An 18,832-nucleotide genomic window follows, 5' to 3' on the forward strand; every position below is an offset into this window, starting at 1 on the left:
GTGTTCATTGGGGTCTTTTGTGGGGGTACTGGTGGTCCTGTGGGGGGTTTTGGGGGGGCTCTTGGTCGTCCTAAGGTTTTTATTGGGGTCCTGTGGGAGGTTTGGGGGGGATCCTGGTGGTCCTGTGGGGTAAATTGGGGGGTTCCTGGTGGTCCTGTGGGGTAAATTGGGGGGTTCCTGGTGGTCCTGGGGCGTTCGTTGGATCCTGTGAGGGGCTCCTGGTGGTCCTGCGCAGGGTTTGGGGGGCCCTAGGGTGTTTACTGGGGGTCCCGTGGGGGTATTTGGGGTGTTCCTGGTGGTCCTGGGGGAGGTTTGGGGGGGTTCTTGGTGGTCCTGTGGGTGTTTATTGGGGTCCTGTTTATTGGGGGGCTCCTTGTGGTCTTGCGCAGGGTTTGGGGGGCCCTGGGGTTTTTATTGGGGTCTTTTGGGGGAGTTTGGGGTGCTCCTGGTGGTCCTGTGGGGGTTTGGGGTGCTCCTGGTGGTCCTGTGGGGGTTTGGGGTGTTCCTGGTGGTCCTGTGGGGGTTTGGGGTGCTCTTGGTGGGACCCTGGAGTGTGCTGTGATCCTGGAGGGCTCCAGGGGGGATTTTGAGGGGTCTCAGAGATGATTTTGGGGTCCTGGAGGTGTTTTGGGTCTCGTGGGTGTTTTGTGGGGGCTCCCGGGTGTGTCCCAGAGCTGTCTCGGGGTCCCGGGGGGAGTTCCCGGAAATGTTTTGGGGTCCCTTGGGGTGCATTGTGGTCCTAAAGGTCCTGGGGGTGCTTTGGGGTCCCAGAGGTGTCAGGTCGGTGGTCCTGGGGGTGTTCTGGGGGGGTCTCAGGAATGTTTTGGGGTGCTGGAAGTGCTCTGGGCTCCCAGAGGTGTCGGCTGTGTGGTCTTGGGGCATCCTGAGGGTGTTTTGGAATCCTGGAGGTACTTTGGGGTCCTGGGGGTGTTTTTGGGGGGGTTCCAGGGGGTCCTGGGAATGTTTCGGGGTCCCGGGGGTGTCAGGTGTGTGGTCCTGGGTGATCCCAGGAATGTTTTGGGGTCCTGCAGATGTTGTGTGGTCCTACAGGTGTTCTGGGGGGTCTTGGGGGTGTTTTGGGGGGTCCCAGGGGTGTTTCGGGGTCTTGGGGGTGTCAGGTGTGTGGTCCTAGAGGTGTTTTGGGGTCCTGAAGGTGCTTTGGGGTCCTGGGGTGTCTCCTGTGTGGTCCTGAGGGAGTTTCGGAGGCGTTTTGGGGTCCCAGGGGTGTTTTGGGGGGTCCTGGGGGTGTTTTGGGGGGGGTCCTGGGGGTGTTTTGGGGGGTCCTGGGGGTGTTTTGGGGGGGTCCCGGGGGTGTCTCAGGTGGTCCCGGGAGTGTCTCGCGGGGGGTCATGGGGGTGTCAGGTTGGTGTTCCTGGGGGTCTTCTGAGGGAAGGTCCCAGGGCCATTTGGGGAGGGGGTTCCCAAGGCCGTTTCAGGGGGTGCCGGTGTCCGTGTGTCCCCCCGTGTCCGCGTGTCCCCCCGTGTCCGCGTGTCCGGCTCAGCCCCGCGGCAGGTGCCCGATGATGCTCTGCACCGCCCCCGACGTCGTGCCCTGGCCCCCGATGTCCGGCGTGTGCGTCTGGGGGCGGGGCCACGTCACGGACACGCCCACAGGGGGCGGGGCAACAACGAACGGAACGTGCTCATGGCCACGCCCACAGTTTTAGGGCCACGCCCCTTGGGCAGGTGAGGACAGGTGAGGGCGGGGCTTACCCGGGGGTCGTCCAGCGAGGCCAGCACGGCTTTGCGGATGGTGGAGGCATGGTTGTGCAGCCTGGGGGCGGGGCAAACACAGACCACGCCCACATCAGCCAGCCACACCCAACCCCAGAGGTTAATCCCCACCCCCTCCAGGTGAACGCTGAGGGTCCGCCCCCTTTCCCAGCCCCTCCCATGGGATCCTGACCAGCTGAGCCATGCCCCTTTCTAAGCCACTCCCTCCAAGGGAAGCCACACCCCTTTTAAAGCCCCACCCCTTTTTGGGGAGCCCCTCCACCACCACCCCTTTTAAAGCCCCATCCCCTCTCAGGTGTTCCCACCCTTTGCCCAGGTGAGCCCCGCCCCCTCCAAACTGAGCCCCACCCTTCCAGGTGTTCCCACCCCCTCCCGGGTTAGCCCCACCCCCTCCCGGGTTAGCTCCGCCCCTCCCGAGTAAGCCCCACCCCCTCTCTGGTGTTCCCACCCCCTCCCGGGTTAGCCCCGCCCCCCGGCGCTAAGCCCCGCCCACTTGAGGTGGTCCAGCATCATGCAGGCCGCCAGCAGCGCCGCCGTGGGGTTGGCGATGTTGCGGTTGGCGATGCTCTTGCCCGTGTTCCGCGTGGCCTGGGGGGCACCGTGTGAGACCCCCGCACAGAGACCCCCCAGTGACCCCCGTAACAGCCCAGTGACCCCAGTGACCAACCAGTGACCAACCAGTGACCCCAGTGACCAACCAGTGACCCCCAGTAACAGCCCAATGACCCCAGTGACCAACCAATAACCAACCAGTAACCAACCAATAACCCCGCAGTGACAGCCCAGTGACCCCAGTCACCAACCAGTGACCAACCGGTGACCCCGCAGTGACCCCCAGTAACAGCCCAGTGACCCCAGTGACATCCCAGTGACCCCAGTAACAGCCTAGTAACCAACCAATAACCCCGCAGTAACAGCCCAGTGACCCCAGTAACCAACCAGGAACCCCCAGTAACAGCCCAGTGACCCCACTAACCAACCAGTGACCAACCAGTGACCCCGCAGTGACAGCCCAGTGACCCCAGTGACCCCCAGTAACCAACCAGTAACCCCAGTAACAGCCCAGTGACCCCACTAACCAACCAGTAACCAACCAGTAACCAACCAATAACCCCGCAGTGACAGCCCAGTGACCCCCAATAACCAACCAGTGACATCCCAGTGACCCCCCAGAGACTGCCCAGTGACCACCCAGTAGCCAACCAGTAACATCCCAGTGGCCTCAGTGACCCCCCAGTAACAGCCCAGTGCCCCCCTAATAACAGCCCTCTGAGACCCCCCAGTGCCCCCCAGTAACAGCCCAGTGACCCCTCAGTGCCCCCCAGTGACCACCAAGTGCTCCCAGTCCCACCCAGCCCCCCCCCGTGTGCCCCCAGACCCACGGTTCTGAACACGGCGTAGTCGTGGCCCCCCACCAGCACTCCCAGTCTCACCCAGTGCTCCCAGTGCCCCCCAAAGCCCCCCCATTTTGCCCCCAGACCCACGGTTTCGAACACGGCGTAGTCGTGGCCGCCGTTGGCACTGAGTGTCCCCACCACAGCTCCCAGTGCTCCCAGTTCCTCCCCAGTGCTCCCAGTGCCCCCCAAACCCCCTCAGGACCCCCAAAGCCCCCCAGACCCCCCAATTTTGCCCCCAGACCCACGGTTTCGAACACGGCGTAGTCGTGGCCGTAGCTGGCACTGAGTACCCCCCCCCCCCCAGTGCTCCCAGTGCCCCCCAAAGCCCCCCAGACCCCTTCAGGACCCCCAAAGCCCCCCAGACTCCCCATTTTTGCCCCCAGACCCACGGTTTCGAACACGGCATAGTCGTGGCTGTAGCTGGCACTGAGTACCCCCCCCCCCCAGTGCTCCCAGTTTCTCCCAGTGCTCCCAGTGCCCCCCAAAGCCCCCCAGACCCCCTCAGGACCCCCAAAGCCCCCCAGACTCCCACTTTGGCCCCCAGACCCACGGTTTCGAACACGGCGTAGTCGTGGCCGTAGCTGGCACTGAGTACCCCCCCCAGTGCTCCCAGTTTCTCCCAGTTTCCCCCAAAGCCCCCCAGACCCCTTCAGGACCCCCATGTCCCCCCCAGACCCCCCAATTTTGCCCCCAGACCCACGGTTTCGAACACGGCGTAGTCGTGGCCGCAGTTGGCACTGGGTGTCCCCACCACAGCTCCCAGTGCTCCCAGTGACCCGTGGTGTCCATCCCCATAACCCAAACCCTGTCAGAACCCCCTAGACCCCCCCCAGACCCCAATTTTGCCCCCAGACCCACGGTTTCGAACATGGCGGAGTCGTGGCCGTAGCTGGCACTGAGTACCCCCACCAGTGCTCCCAGTTTCTCCCAGTGCCCCCCAAAGCCCCCCAGACCCCTTCAGGACCCCCATGTCCCCCCCAGACCCACAGTTTCGAACACGGCATAGTCGTGGCCGCCGTTGGCACTGGGTGTCCCCACCACAGCTCCCAGTGCTCCCAGTTCCTCCCCAGTGCTCCCAGTGCCCCCCAAACCCCCTCAGGACCCCCAAAGCCCCCCAGACCCCCCAATTTTGCCCCCAGACCCACGGTTTCGAACACGGCGTAGTCGTGGCCGCCGTTGGCACTGGGTGTCCCCACCACAGCTCCCAGTGCTCCCAGTTCCCCCCAGTGCTCCCAGTGCCCCCCAAAGCCCCCCAGACCCCCATTTTGGCCCCCAGACCCACGGTTTCGAACACGGCGTAGTCGTGGCCGCCGTTGGCACTGGGTGTCCCCACCACAGCTCCCAGTGCTCCCAGTGCCCCCCAAAGCCCCCCAGACCCCCTCAGGACCCCCAGACCCACGGTTTCGAACACGGCGTAGTTGTGGCCGTAGTTGGCGCCCGGCACCAGCCCCGGTCCCCCCACCAGGCCGGCGCAGACGTTGTTGACGATGTTCCCGTAGAGGTTCGGCATCACCATCACATCGAACTGCTGCGGCCGCGACACCAGCTGGGGGGGCACGCCCGCGTCACTGGGAGCACTGGGAGCACTGGGAGCACTGGGAGCACTGGGAGCACTGGGAGGGGTTTTTGGGGGTTTTTTTGGGAGGGTTTTTTGGGGTTTTTTTGGGAGGGGTTTTGGGTTTTTTTTTTTTGGGAGGGGTTTTTGGGGTTTTTTTGGGAGGGTTTTTGGGGTTTTTTTGGGGTTTTTTTTTGGGAGGGTTTTTGGGGTTTTTTTGGGTAGGGTTTTTTGGGTTTTTTTTTTTGGGAAGGTTTTTTGGTTTTTTTTTTTTGGGAGGGTTTTTTGGGGTTTTTTTGGGGGGTTTTTGGGGTTTTTTTTTGGGAGGGTTTTTTGGGTTTTTTTTTTGGGAGGGGTTTTTTGGGTTTTTTTTTTGGGAGGGTTTTTGGGGTTTTTTTGGGAGGGTTTTTGGGGTTTTTTTTGGGAGGGTTTTTTAGGGGTTTTTTTTGGGAGGGTTTTTTGGGGGTTTTTTTGGGAGGGTTTTTTGGGGGTTTTTTTGGGAGGGTTTTTGGGGTTTTTTTGGGAGGGTTTTTGGGGTTTTTTTTTTGGGAGGGTTTTTTAGGGGTTTTTTTATTGGGAGGGTTTTTTGGGGGTTTTTTTTTGGGAGGGTTTTTGGGGGTTTTTTTTGGGAGGGTTTTTGGGGTTTTTTTGGGAGGGGTTTTTTGGGGTTTTTTTTTGGGAGGGTTTTTGGGGTTTTTTTTTTGGGAGGGTTTTTTGGGGGTTTTTTTGGGAGGGTTTTTTTTTGGGAGGGGTTTTTTGGGGTTTTTTTTTGGGAGGGTTTTTTGGAGTTTTTTTTTTGGGAAGGTTTTTTGGGTTTTTTTTTTTTGGGAGGGTTTTTGGGGTTTTTTTTGGGAGGGTTTTTGGGGGTTTTTTTGGGAGGGTTTTTTGGGGTTTTTTTTGGGAGGGTTTTTGGGTTTTTTTTTTTTGGGAGGGTTTTTTGGGGGTTTTTTTGGGAGGGTTTTTGGGGTTTTTTTTGGGAGGGGTTTTTGGGGGTTTTTTTTTGGGAGGGTTTTTTTTTGGGAGGGGTTTTTTGGGTTTTTTTTTTTTGGGAGGGTTTTTTGGAGTTTTTTTTTTGGAGGGTTTTTTGGGGTTTTTTTTGGGAGGGTTTTTTTTTGGGAGGGGTTTTTCGGGTTTTTTTTTTTGGGAAGGTTTTTTGTTTTTTTTTTTTTTTGGGAGGGTTTTTGGGGTTTTTTTTTGGGAGGGTTTTTGGGGGGTTTTTTGGGAGGGTTTTTTGGGGTTTTTTTTGGGAGGGTTTTTGGTTTTTTTTTTTTTGGGAGGGTTTTTGGGGTTTTTTTTTTGGGAGGGTTTTTTGGGGTTTTTTTGGGTAGGGTTTTTTGGGTTTTTTTTTTTGGGAAGGTTTTTTGGTTTTTTTTTTTTGGGAGGGTTTTTTGGGGTTTTTTTGGGGAGGGTTTTTTGGGGTTTTTTTTTTGGGAAGGTTTTTTGTTTTTTTTTTTTTTGGGGAGGGTTTTTGGGGTTTTTTTGGGAGGGTTTTTGGGGGGTTTTTTTGGGAGGGGTTTTTGGGGTTTTTTTTTTGGGAGGGTTTTTTGGGGGTTTTTTTGGGAGGGTTTTTTTTTGGGAGGGGTTTTTTGGGGTTTTTTTGGGGAGGGTTTTTTGGGGTTTTTTTGGGAGGGTTTTTTGGTTTTCTTTTTTTGGGGAGGGTTTTTGGGGTTTTTTTTGGGAGGGTTTTTGGGGGGTTTTTTGGGAGGGTTTTTTGGGGTTTTTTTTGGGAGGGTTTTTTGGGTTTTTTTTTTGGGAGGGTTTTTTGGTTTTTTTTTTGGGTTTTTTTTTTGGGAGGGTTTTTGGGGTTTTTTTGGGGAGGGTTTTTTGGGGTTTTTTTTTTTTGGGAGGGTTTTTTAGGGTTTTTTTTTGGGAGGGTTTTTTGGGGGTTTTTTGGGGAGGGTTTTTTGGGGTTTTTTTGGGAGGGTTTTTTGGTTTTTTTTTTTTTTTGGGGAGGGTTTTTTGGGGTTTTTTTGGGTAGGGTTTTTTGGTTTTTTTTTTTTGGGAAGGTTTTTTTTTTTTTTTTTTTTGGGAGGGTTTTTTAGGGTTTCTTTTTGGGAGGGTTTTTTGGGGTTTTTTTTGGGAGGTTTTTTTTTTTTTTTTTTTTTTTTTTTTTTTTTGGGAGGGTTTTTTGGGTTTTTTTTTTTTTGGGAGGGTTTTTTGGGGTTTTTTTTGGGGGTCACACCTGCATGGTGGTGTTGTCCACGATCATGCTGCGGAAGGTGATCTCGGGGTACTCGGCTGCCACTTCCTCGCAGCACTGCAGGAACAGCCCGTCCCCCAATTTCCTGGGGTGATAGCGGGGGGTGAGACCCCAAAAAATATGGGATATCCCCCAAAAACCTACAGGAAAACCCCCCCCAAAAAATCCAGGATACCCCTCAAAAAATTTGGGATCCCACTCAGCACTGCAGGAACAGCCCGTCCCCCAATTTCCTGTGGGTCCAGTAGGGGTGAGACCCCAAAAAATCCAGGGTACCCCCAAAAAATCCGGGGTACCCCCAAAAAATCCGGGGTACCCCTGAGATCCCACTCAGCACTGCAGGAACAGCCCGTCCCCCAATTTCCTGTGGGGTTCAGGGGGACTGAACCCCCAAAAACCCCCCAGGGACCACCAGGAGCCCCTCCAGGACCCCAAACCCCTTTTGGGACCCCCAAACCTCCCTCACGAACCCCCAAACCCCCTCTGGACCCCCCAAAACCCACCAAAGACTCACTCCAGAACCCCAAACCCCTTTTGGGACCCCCCAAACCCTTTAGGACACCCCAACCCCCCTTTGGGACCCCCCAAACCCCCTCTGGGACCCCCCAAATCCCCTTTAGGACCCCCTAAACCCTCCTTGGGACCCCCCAAACCCCCTCTAGGACCCCCCAAATCCCCTTGGGACCCCCCAAACCCCCTCTAGGACCCCCCAAATCCCCTCTGGGACCCCCCAAACCCCCTCTTGGACTCCCCAAATCCCCTTTAGGACCACCCAAATTCCCTCTGGGACCCCCCAAATCCCCTTCAGGACCCCCCAAATCCCCTCTGGGACCCCCTAAACCCTCCTTGGGACCCCCCAAATCCCCTTTAGGACCCCCCAAATCCCCTCTGGGACCCCCCAAACCCCCTCTGGGACCCCCCAAATCCCCTTTAGGACCCCCCAAATTCCCTCTGGGACCCCCCAAACCCCCTCTTGGACTCCCCAAATCCCCTTTAGGACCCCCAAACCCCCTCTGGGACCCCCCAAATCCCCTTCAGGACCCCCCAAACGCCCCCTGGGACCCCCCAAACCCTCCTTGGGACCCCCCAAAATCCCCCGTGGGATCCCCCAAATCCCCTTTAGGACCCCCCAAATCCCTTCTGGGACCCCCCAAACCCCCTCTTGGACTCCCCAAATCCCCTTTAGGACCCCCCAAATCCCCTCTGGGACCCCCTAAACCCTCCTTGGGACCCCCCAAAACCCCCCTTGGGATCCCCCAAACCCCCTCTGGGACCCCCCAAATCCCGTCTGGGATCCCCCAAATCCCCTTCAGGACCCCCCAAATCCCCTTTAGGACCCCCCAAACCCCCTCTTGGACTTCCCAAATCCCCTTTAGGACCCCCAAACCCCCTCTGGGACCCCCCAAATCCCCTTCAGGACCCCCCAAACGCCCCCTGGGACCCCCCAAACCCTCCTTGGGACCCCCCAAACCCCCTCTAGGACCCCCCAAATCCCCTCTGGGACCCCCCAAACCCCCTTTAGGACCCCCCAAATCCCCTTCAGGACCCCCCAAACCCGCCCTGGGACCCCCCAAGCCCCCGTTGGTGCCCCGTACATGATGTTGGCCTTGTGCACGGCGGTGACGCAGCGGCGCGCGGCGGCGCGGGCCAGCCCGAAGGCGTAGTGGGCGATGCGGCGCGAGCGCCCGGCAGTGATGATCTTCAGGCTCTCGACCACGCCCGCCACGCTCTGCGGGCACGGGTGGGCATCAACAACGGGGTGTGGCATCAACCAGGGGGTGGGGCATCGCCCAGGGGGTGGGGCATCAACAATGGGGTGGGGCATCAACAATGGAGTGTGGCATCACCCAGGGGGTGGGGCATCAGCAATGGGGTGGGGCACCACGCCCGCCACGCTCTGCGGGCACGGGGGCACGGGTGGGCATCGCCCAGGGGGTGGGGCATCACCCAGGGGGTGGGGCATTAACAGTGGGGTGGGGCATCAACAACGGGGTGTGGCACCACACCTGCCACGCTCTGTGGGCACGGGGGCACGGGTGGGCATCACCCAGGGGGTGGGGCATCAACAATGGGGTGTGGCATCAACAATGGGGTGTGGCACCACGCCCACCACGCTCTGCAGGCACATGGGCACAGGTGGGCATCACCCAGGGGGTGGGGCATCAACAATGGGGTGTGGCACCACGCCCGCCGCGCTCTGTGGGCATGGGGTCACGGGTGGGCATCAGCAACAGGGTGTGGCAGGGGGTGGGGCATCAACAACGGGGTGTGGCACCACGCCCACCACGCTCTGCGGGCACGGGGGCACGGGTGGGCATCACCCAGGGGGTGGGGCATCAACAATGGGGTGGGGTCAACAATGGGGTGGGGCACCACGCCCGCCGCGCTCTGCGGGCACAGGGGCACGGGTGTGACATCACCCAGAGGGTGGGGCATCAACAATGGGGTGGGGCATCAACAGCGTGGGGTGGCACCATGCCCACCACGCTCCGCAGGCACATGGGCACAGGTGGGCATCAGCAACGGGGTGTGGCAGGGGGTGGGGCATCAGAAATGGGGTGGGGCATCAACAACGGGGTGTGGCACCACGCCCACCACGCTCTGCGGGCACATGGGCATGGGTGGGCATCAACAATGGGGTGTGGCAGGGGGTGGGGCATCAACAACAGGGTGGGGTCAACAATGGGGTGTGGCACCACGCCCGCCGCGCTCTGCGGGCACGGGGGCACGGGTGGGCATCAACAATGGGGTGGGGCATGGGTGTGGCATCACCGCCAGGTTGTGGGATGGGTGTGGCATCACTTCCAGGACGTGGCACGGGTGGGGCAGGGGTGTAGTATCAGCCCCAGGGTGTGGCACTACCCCCAAGGCGTGGTACAGGTGTGGCACAGGCCTGGCACCATCAACGGGGCGCGGCATGGGAGTGGCATCACCAGCAGGGTGTGGCACAGGCGGGGCAGGGCATCACCAATAGGGTGTGGCACAGGTGTGGCATCACCCTCAGGATATTGGATGGGTGTGGCACCACCCCCAGGGTGTGGCATGGGTGGGGCATCACCAGCAGGGCGTGGCACAGGCAGGGCATGGGTGTGGCGTATGGCATGGGCAGGGCAGGGGCATCACCAATGGGGCGTGGCAAGGGCGGGGCATCAACCCCAAGATGTGACGAGGGTGGCACAGGGGTGGGGCATGGGTGTGGCATCACCAATAGGATGTGGGGTGGGCGGGGCATGGGTGTGGCATCAGCCCTGGGGCATGGCACGGGCAGGGGTGTGGCATCACCAACAGGGCATGGCACGGGCAGGGGTGTGGCATCACCAACAGGGTGTGGCACGGGCAGGGCAGGGGTGTGGCATCAGCCCTGGGGCATGGCATGGGCAGGGCAGGGGTGTGGCATCACCAACAGGGTGTTTTCTGTGGGATTCTGGCTGGTTTTGGGGTGATTTTGGGATATTTTGGGGGTATTTTTTGGATATTTTTGGGGTGATTTAGGCTGGTTTTTGGGGTGATTTGGGGGTATTTTTTGGGATGATTTTGGGGCTGTTTTTTGGGGTGATTTTGGGATATTTTTGGGGTATTTTTTGGGTGTTTTTGGGGTGATTTTGGGCGTTTTTGGGGCACACCTCGTGCTCCAGGGATCTGTACTCCCCATCAGTGTTCTCCCCCACAATGAGGGTGGTTTGGGGTATTTTTGGGATATTTTTCGGGGTATTTTTGGGAGTATTTTTTTGATATTTTTTAGATGTTTTTGGGGTGATTTTGGCTGCTTTCTGGGGTGATTTTGGGGATATTTTGGGGGGTATTTTTTGGATATTTTGGGGGTGATTTTGGCTGTTTTTTGGGGTGATTTTGGGCGTTTTTGGGGCACACCTCATGCTCCAGGGAGCTGTACTCCCCCTCGGTGTTCTCCCCCACAATGAGGATGGTTTGGGGTATTTTTGGGATATTTTTGGGGGTATTTTTTGGGATGATTTTGGGGCTGTTTTTGGGGTGATTTTGGGATATTTTTGGGGTATTTTTTGGGTGTTTTTGGGGTGATTTTGGGCGTTTTTGGGGCACACCTCGTGCTCCAGGGAGCTGTACTCCCCCTCGGTGTTCTCCCTCACAATGAGGGTGGTTTGGGGTATTTTTGGGATATTTTTGGGGGTATTTTTTGGGATGATTTTGGGGCTGTTTTTGGGGTGATTTTGGGATATTTTTGGGGTTATTTCTTGGAATTTTTTGGGGTCATTTAGGCTGTTTTTTGGGGTGATTTTGGGCGTTTTTGGGGCACACCTCGTGCTCCAGGGAGCTGTACTCCCCCTCGGTGTTCTCCCTCACGATCAGGATGTCGATGTCCCGGTGCCGCGTCTCCACCCCGGGCAGGCTCTGGCAGTGGATGACGTTGGCGTAGAGATCCAGGCTGGTCCTGGCAGGGCCCAAAAATATGCAAATGAGGCACAAAATAGGCAAATGAGGCACCAAAATATTCATCTGAACCTACTAGAGTGGAAATAAAACCCCAAAATGTGCAATGAACCCCCAAAATATTCAAATACTCAAAAAATGTAAATCCACCCCTAAAATGCTTAAGTGGACCCACAAATAAGCAAATTAACCCCTAAATCATGCAAATTAACCCCCAAATCATGCAAATTAACCCCCAAACCATGCAAATCGACACCCAGGCATGGAGACTGACCCCAAAACATGCAAATGAATCCCTTAAACATGCAAATCAGCTTCAAAACATACAAATGGACCCCAAAATGTGTAAATAAAACCCTAAAACATGCAAAGAACCCCCAAATATACAAATCAACAGCCAATTATGCAAATTAACCCCAAAACATGCAAATCAGACCCAAAACATGCAAATGAACTCCTAAAACATTCAAACCAACCCCCTACATATGCAAATAAGCTGCCAAGCCACGCAAACGAACCCCGACATGCAAACTGGACCCAAACTATGCAAATGAGCCCCAAAACATGCAAGCCAACACCCAAAACATGCAAATGAGCCCCAAAATGCAATTTAGCCCCCAAGACTTGCGAATGAACCCCCAAGATATGCAAGGAACCCCCCCAAAACATGCAAATGAGCCCCGAAACGGGCAAAGCAACTCACAAAACGTGCAAGTCAAGTCCCGAATTATGCAAATGAAGCCGAAATTATGCAAATGAAGCCGAAATTATGCAAATGAGCCCCCCAAAGGCCTGACCTGATGAGGTTGTTGCGGGATTTGTGGCTGGGGGGGAGGTTGTGGTTGGTCTCGATGTTCCCTGGGGGGAAAAAACGGGGTCAGAGCCGGGACTGGGGGGATTTTGGGGGAAATTTGGGGGATTTGGGGGAAATTTGGGGGATCTGGGAGAGATTTTGGGGGTTTAGAGGAGATTTTGGGGGATTTGGAGCCGATTTCAGATCAGGTTTGGGGATTTTGGGCAGATTTAGGATCAGATTTGGGAGCAGATTTGGGCTCAGATCTGGGATCAGGTTTTGGGATTTAGGCTCTGATTTGAGCTCAGATTTTGGTATTTGGAATCAGATTTAGGATCAGATTTGGGGTTTCAGATCAGACTTAGATTTGGGGTCAGAATTTGGGATTTAGGATCAGATGTGATGGATTTGGTATCAGATTTGGGATCGGGTTTTGGGAGTCAGGACCAGATTTGGGCTCAGATTTAGGATCAGATTTCGGGATTTGTGATTAGAGTTTGGGATTCAGACTCAGATTTGGGATTTAGGATCTGATTTGGGCTCAGATTTAGGACTGCATTTGGGGATTTTGGGCTCAAATCTGGGCTCAGATTTTGGGATTTGGGATCAGCTCTGGGATTCAGGCTCAGCTCTGGGATTTAGGCTCAGATTTTGGGAGTCAGGATCAGATTTGGGCTCAGGTTTAGGATCAGATTTAGGATTGTATTTGGAGATTTGGGATCAGATCTGGGCTCAGATTTGGGCTGAGATTTTGGGATTTGAGATCAGATTTGGGCTCAGATTTGGGATTTAGGATCAGATTTGGGATTTAGGATCAGATCTGGGCTCAGATTTCGGCTTAGATATGGGATTCAGGATCAGTTTAAGGATTTAGGCTCAGCTATAGGCTCGGCTCTTTGGGATTCAGGCTCAGCTCTGGGATTTAGGCTCAGTTTAGGGCTTTAGGCTCAGCTTGGGGCTCAGATTTGAGATTCAGGCTCAGATTTTGGGATTCAGGCCCAGATTAGGGCTCAGATTTTGTGATTTAGGCTCAGATTTTGGGATTTAGGCCCAGCTCTGGGATTTCGGCTCAGATTTTGGGATTCAGGCTCAGATTTTGGGATTCAGGCCCAGATTAGGGCTCAGATTTTGGGATTCAGGCTCAGATTTTGTGATTTAGGCTCAGTTTAGGGCTTTAGGCCCAGCTCTGGGATTTAGGCCCAGATTAGGGCTCAGATTTTGGGTTTAGGCTCAGATTTTGGGATTCAGGCTCAGATTTTGGGATTCAGGCCCAGCTCTGGGCTCAGATTTTGGGTTTAGGCCCAGCTCTGGGATTTAGGCCCAGATTAGGGCTCAGATTTTGTGATTTAGGCTCAGATTTTGTGATTTAGGCTCAGATTTTGGGATTCAGGCTCAGATTTTGGGATTCAGGCCCAGATTAGGGCTCAGATTTGGGGTTTAGGCCCTGACCCTTGAGCGCGACGCCGTTGCGCCGGATGGCCGTGATCGCGTTCTGCACGTCGTCCTCGGGCGCCTCCGAGTTCACCCGAACCTCCTCGAAATCCACGGGGACGCAGGCGTGCCTGGGGCACAGAGGGCACAGAATGGCACCAAAACGGCAAAAAAATGGAATCAGAATGGCAAAAAAAGGGTATAAAAATGGTGCTAAAATGGCAAAAAGCGACAACAAAATGGTGTCAAAATGTCACCCCAATGTCACCCCAAATGTCTCTAAATGAACACCCAAAAGTCCCCAAAATGTTATCCCAGTATCACCCCAAATGTCCCCCAATGGCACCCAAATGTCCCCCAAATGTCATCAAATGTCACCCGAAATATCCCCAAAATGTCACCCCAATGTCCCCCAAATGTCACCCGAAATATCCCCAAAATGTCACCCCAATGTCACCCCAAATATCCCCCAAAACGTCACCCAAATGTCACCAAATGTCACCCCAATGTCCCCCAAATGTCATCAAATGTCACCCCAAATGTCACCCCAAAACGTCACCCAAATGTCACCCCAAATGTCCCCCAAAATGTCACCCAAATGTCACCCCAAATGTCCCCCAATTGTCACCCAAACATCCCCCAAATTTCACCCCAAATATCCCCCAAATGTCACCCCAATGTCCCCCAAATGTCACCCCAATGTCACCCAAATGTCACCCCAAATGACATCAAATGTCACCCCAAATGTCCCCCAAATGTCACCCCAATGTCACCCCAAATATCCCCCCAAATGTCACCCCAATGTCCCCCAAATGTCATCCCAAATGTCACCCCAATGTCCCCCCACATGTCATCAAATATCACCCCAAATGTCCCCCAAATGTCACCCCAATGTCCCCCAAATGTCACCCCAAATGTCCCCCAATTGTCACCCAAACATCCCCCAAATTTCACCCCAAATATCCCCCAATGTCACCCCAAATGTCACCCCAAATGTCATCAAATGCCACTCCAATGTCACCCCAATGTCCCCCAAATGTCACCCCAATGTCACCCCAAATATCCCCCAAAACGTCACCCAAATGTCACCCCAATGTCACCCCAATGTCATCAAATGTCACCCCAAATGACATCAAATGTCACCCCAAATATCCCCCAAATGTCACCCCAATGTCCCCCAAATGTCCCCAAATGTCCCCCAAATGTCCCCCAAATGTCACCCCAAATGTCACCCCAATGTCACCCAAATGTCACCCCAATGTCACCCCAAAACGTCACCCAAATGTCCCCAAATGTCCCCAAATGTCACCAAATGTCCCCCAACTGTCACGCAAACATCCCCCAAATTTCCCCCCAAATGTCCCCAAAATGTCCCCCCGATGACACCAAATGTCCCCCAAATGTCTCCCAGTGTCACCGAGTGCCCAATTTTACTGATTCATTTGCATATGTAAATGCTTGGTTGCCTTTTCCCCCCCTCATTTGCATATTTTGGGGTTAATTTCTCCTTTTTGGGCTCCATTTCTGGGGCTCCATTTCCATTTTGGGGGCTCGTTTCCAACTCCACCAATTAATTTCCACACTTTATGAACTGAATCACACTTTTGATTAACTAATTAATATTTCCCCGCCTCATTTGCATATTTTGGGGTCAATTCCTTCATTTTGGGCTCAATTCACCAATTTCTGGGGCTCCATTTCCACACTCAATTCCAACTTTTGGGGCTCCATTTCCCCTTTTGGGTGCCAATTCCCAACTCCACCGACTCATTTCCATACTTGAAGAACTAATTAATTTTTCTGGGCCTCATTTGCATATCTTAATATAAATTCCTCCATTTCGGGCTCCATTTCTGGGACTCCACTTCCACTTTTGGCCGTCAATTCCCAACCCCACCGATTCATTTCCACCCTATATGGACTTAATTACACTTTTAATCAATTAATTAATATTTTCCTGCCTCATTTGCATATTCTAGAGTCAATTTCTCCATTTTAGACTCAATTCACCAATTTCTGGGGCTCCATTTCCATATTTAATTCCAACTTTTGGGGCTCCATTTCCCCTTTTGGAGGCGTCAATTCCCAACTCCACCGATTCATTTCCACACTGAATGGACTTAATTACACTTCTGAGCAATTAATTAATATTTCCCTGCCTCATTTGCATATTTTAGTGACAGTTCCTCCATTTTGGGCTCCGTTTCTGGGGCTCCATTTCCCCTTTCGGAGGCTCATTCCCAACTCCACTGAATCACTTCCACGCTGTACATACACAATTACACTTTAAATTAATTAATTAAAATCTTCCTGCCTCATTTGCATATTTCAGCGTCAATTCCCCCATTTTGGGCTCCGTTTCTGGGGCTCCACTTCCACTTTTGAGGCGTCAATTCCCAATCCCACCGATTCATTTCCACACTGTGCCAACTCCCATCGCACTTCTAATTAACTAATTAACATCCCCCCGCCTCATTAGCATATTTGGGGGCGTGGCCCGCACCTGAACACCTCCTTGACGTGCAGCATGAGCTCGGGGCCGATGCCGTCGCCCGGGATCAGCGTCACCGTGTGCCGGCCCCCGTACTTGGCTGGGGGGGGCTGGGGGGGGGGGACAAACACAAAATTTGGGGTCCCCTCGATCCCCCCAGACCCTCCCTGCTGTCCCCTCCCCCCCCCCCCGCCCTTTTCCCAATTTTCCCCCCCAAAAACTTGGGAAAATTTGGGGGTTTTGGGACCCCCCTGAGCGATTTTTGGTTCCCCCCCCCCCACCCCCCCCAGTTATTTTTGGACTCCCCAGGTGATTTTGGGGTCCCCCCCCTTGGGCCCTTCACACTTTTTGGGGTCCCCCCTTATTTTTGAGCCCCTCCCCAGTGATTTTTGGGGTCTCTCAATGATTTTTGGGGTCCCCCCCCCTTGGTTATTTTGGGTCCTCCACTCCTTTTGGGGTTCCCCCCTTATTTTTGAGCCCCTCCCCAGTGATTTTGGGGTCCCCCTCAGAGATTTTTGAGCCCCCCCAGTTATTTTTGGACTCCCCAGGTGATTTTGGGGTCCCCCCCCTTGGTTATTTTGGGCCCTCCACTCCTTTTGGGGTCCCCCCCTTATTTTTGAGCCCCTCCCCAGTGATTTTTGGGGTCTCGCAATGATTTTTGGGCCCCCCCAATGATTTTTGGGGGCTCCCCCAGGGGATTTTTGGGGTCTCCCAATGATTTTTGGGGTCCCCCCAATGATTTTTGGGGTCTCCCAATGATTTTTGGGCCCCCCCAATCATTTTTGGGGCCCCCCCCAATGATTTTTGGGGTCTCCAAATGATTTTGGGGCTCCCCCAGGGAATTTTGGGGCCCCCCCAGGGGATTTTTGGGGTCTCCCAATGATTTTGGGGGTCTCCCAATGATTTTTGGGGCCCCCCCCAATGATTTTTGGGGGTCTCCCAATGATTTTGGGGGTCTCCCAATGATTTTTGGGGCCCCCCCAATGATTTTTGGGGGTCTCCCAATGATTTTTGGGGCCCCCCCCAATGATTTTTGGGGGTCTCCCAATGATTTTGGGGTCTCCCAATGATTTTTGGGGGCCCCCCCCAGGGGATTTTGGGGGTCTCCCAATGATTTTTGGGGTCTCCCAATGATTTTGGGGCCCCCCAGGGGATTTTGGGGGTCTCCCAATGATTTTTGGCCCCCCCCAATGATTTTGGGGATTTTGGGGGTCTCCCAATGATTTTGGGGTCTCCCAATGATTTTTGGGGGCCCCCCCAGGGGATTTTGGGGGTCTCCCAATGATTTCTGGGGACCCCCCAATGATTTTGGGGTCTCCCATTGATTTTTGGGGCCCCCCCAGGTGATTTTTGGGGTACTCACGATGCTGCGTTGCTGTGGGGGGAGAGGGAGAGAAAATTGATGAATGAATGAATGAATGAATGAATGAATGAATGAATGAATGAGAAAAAAATGAATGAATGAATGAGAGAAAATTTCTCAATGAATGAAATTGGGGACCCCACCCCAAAAATTCCCCACACCCCAAAATTCGGGGGTTGGGTGGGGGTTGGGTGGGGTTTTTTTTTTTTGGGGGGGGGGATGGGATTTTTTGGGGGGGTTGGGATTTTTTGGGGGGATTTTGGGAGGGGAATTTTGGGGGAGATTTTAGAGGGATTTTGGGGGTGATGGGACTTTTTGGAGTTGGGATTTTTTGGGGGGAGATTTTGGGGGGATATTGGGGGTTTTGGAGGGGTGGGATTTGGGGCTGATGGGATTTTTTGGGGGGATTTTGGGTGGGTTTTGGGGAGTGGGATTTCGGCGTGATGGGATTTGGGGGGAATGGAATTTTGGGGAGGATTTTGGTGGATGGGATTTTGGGGTGATGGGATTTTTGGGGGGGGATTTTGGGTGGGTTTTGGGGGATGGGATTTTGGGGTGATGGGATTTTTGGGGGGGGATTTTGGGTGGGTTTTGGGGGATGGGATTTTGGAGGAGGTGGGGATTTTTTGGGGGGGTGGGTGGGATTTTTTTGGGGTGGGCGGGGCACTCACGGAGGGGAGGTGGAGCTGATCCACAGCGTGGGAAATCCCTGCCTGAGGAATCCACACCTGGAACCGGAGGAGTCCCAAAAATTGGGGTGAGGTGAGACCCCAAAAAACCCCCCCAAAAGGGTTCAGAGCCCCCTCCCCAAAACAGCACCAAGGAATCCCCCCCGCAGTGGTTCAGGACAGCTCCAAAACTCCTCATTAATTAATAAAGTGTTAATTAAACTTCGCATGGGTGGTTTGGGGGTTCCTGGGGATTTTCCCGAGGGAATTCCCTGCCCGGGACCCCCCCAAGTCCCCCCCCCCGGACCCCCTTTGGCCACGCCCGCCCCCCCTTTGACGACCCCACAATGGTTCCGCCCAAGGCACCGCCCCTCACAGAAATATCAGCCAATCACAGCGTGGAGCGCTGCCCCTCCCACACACCCTGCGAGTTCCAGCCAATCAGCACTCGCGGAACAGCGCCACATCCCCACAGTAACCAATCAGAGCCCGGTCCGCCGCTTCCACGTCCCGCCCCTCCCGGCGACCGCCCGGCCCCCGCCGGCGCGCCAGCCAATCACAGGCCGCCGTTGAGGCGGGCATCGGCGGGAACCGTCGGGAACGGGCGGGAACCGGCGGGAACCGACAGGGGCGGGGCCCGGTAGGCGGCGGATCGGGTTCTGATTGGTCACTCACCGCGCGCGGCCGCAGCGCCAGCCGCATCACCCTCCGCCGCGCCGCCGTCAACGCCGCCGCCATGATGCTCCCGCCGGCGGCACGAGTTCTCGCGAGATCTCGTCACCGCCCACGCGAG

General features: G+C 55.0%; 1 protein-coding gene across 1 annotated transcript; it reads right to left on the reverse strand.

Annotated features, from left to right (window-relative positions):
- Nucleotides 1–1,334: 1,334 nt before the first annotated feature.
- IDH3G (isocitrate dehydrogenase (NAD(+)) 3 non-catalytic subunit gamma) lies at nucleotides 1,335–16,112 on the reverse strand. Its single transcript, XM_058822399.1, has 10 exons — nucleotides 16,021–16,112; nucleotides 13,536–13,648; nucleotides 12,091–12,151; nucleotides 11,162–11,294; nucleotides 8,482–8,615; nucleotides 6,869–6,971; nucleotides 4,531–4,677; nucleotides 2,228–2,322; nucleotides 1,714–1,774; nucleotides 1,335–1,579 (listed from the first exon to the last, which is right to left on the reverse strand). The coding sequence occupies exons 1-10, from the start codon at nucleotides 16,044–16,046 to the stop codon at nucleotides 1,499–1,501; spliced, it is 954 nt and encodes a 317-aa protein (XP_058678382.1). The 5' UTR covers nucleotides 16,047–16,112; the 3' UTR covers nucleotides 1,335–1,498.
- Between the last annotated feature and the right edge of the window lie 2,720 nt (nucleotides 16,113–18,832).

The sequence above is a fragment of the Ammospiza caudacuta genome, chromosome 32 (assembly GCF_027887145.1).
Source record: "Ammospiza caudacuta isolate bAmmCau1 chromosome 32, bAmmCau1.pri, whole genome shotgun sequence".
Taxonomy (NCBI): Eukaryota; Metazoa; Chordata; class Aves; order Passeriformes; family Passerellidae; genus Ammospiza; species Ammospiza caudacuta.

Bases quoted from the DNA above. Each gene is read 5' to 3' on its own strand.
- IDH3G (XM_058822399.1), bottom strand. From the start codon at position 16,046: ATGCTGCACGTCAAGGAGGTGTTCAG. The intron at 4,678-6,868 runs GTGTGACCCCCA...GTGCCCCCCCAG, and splicing joins TGGACAACACCACCATGCAG to CTGGTGTCGCGGCCGCAGCA. The intron at 1,775-2,227 runs GTGGGCGGGGCT...CCCCGCCCCCAG, and splicing joins ATGATGCTGGACCACCTCAA to GCTGCACAACCATGCCTCCA.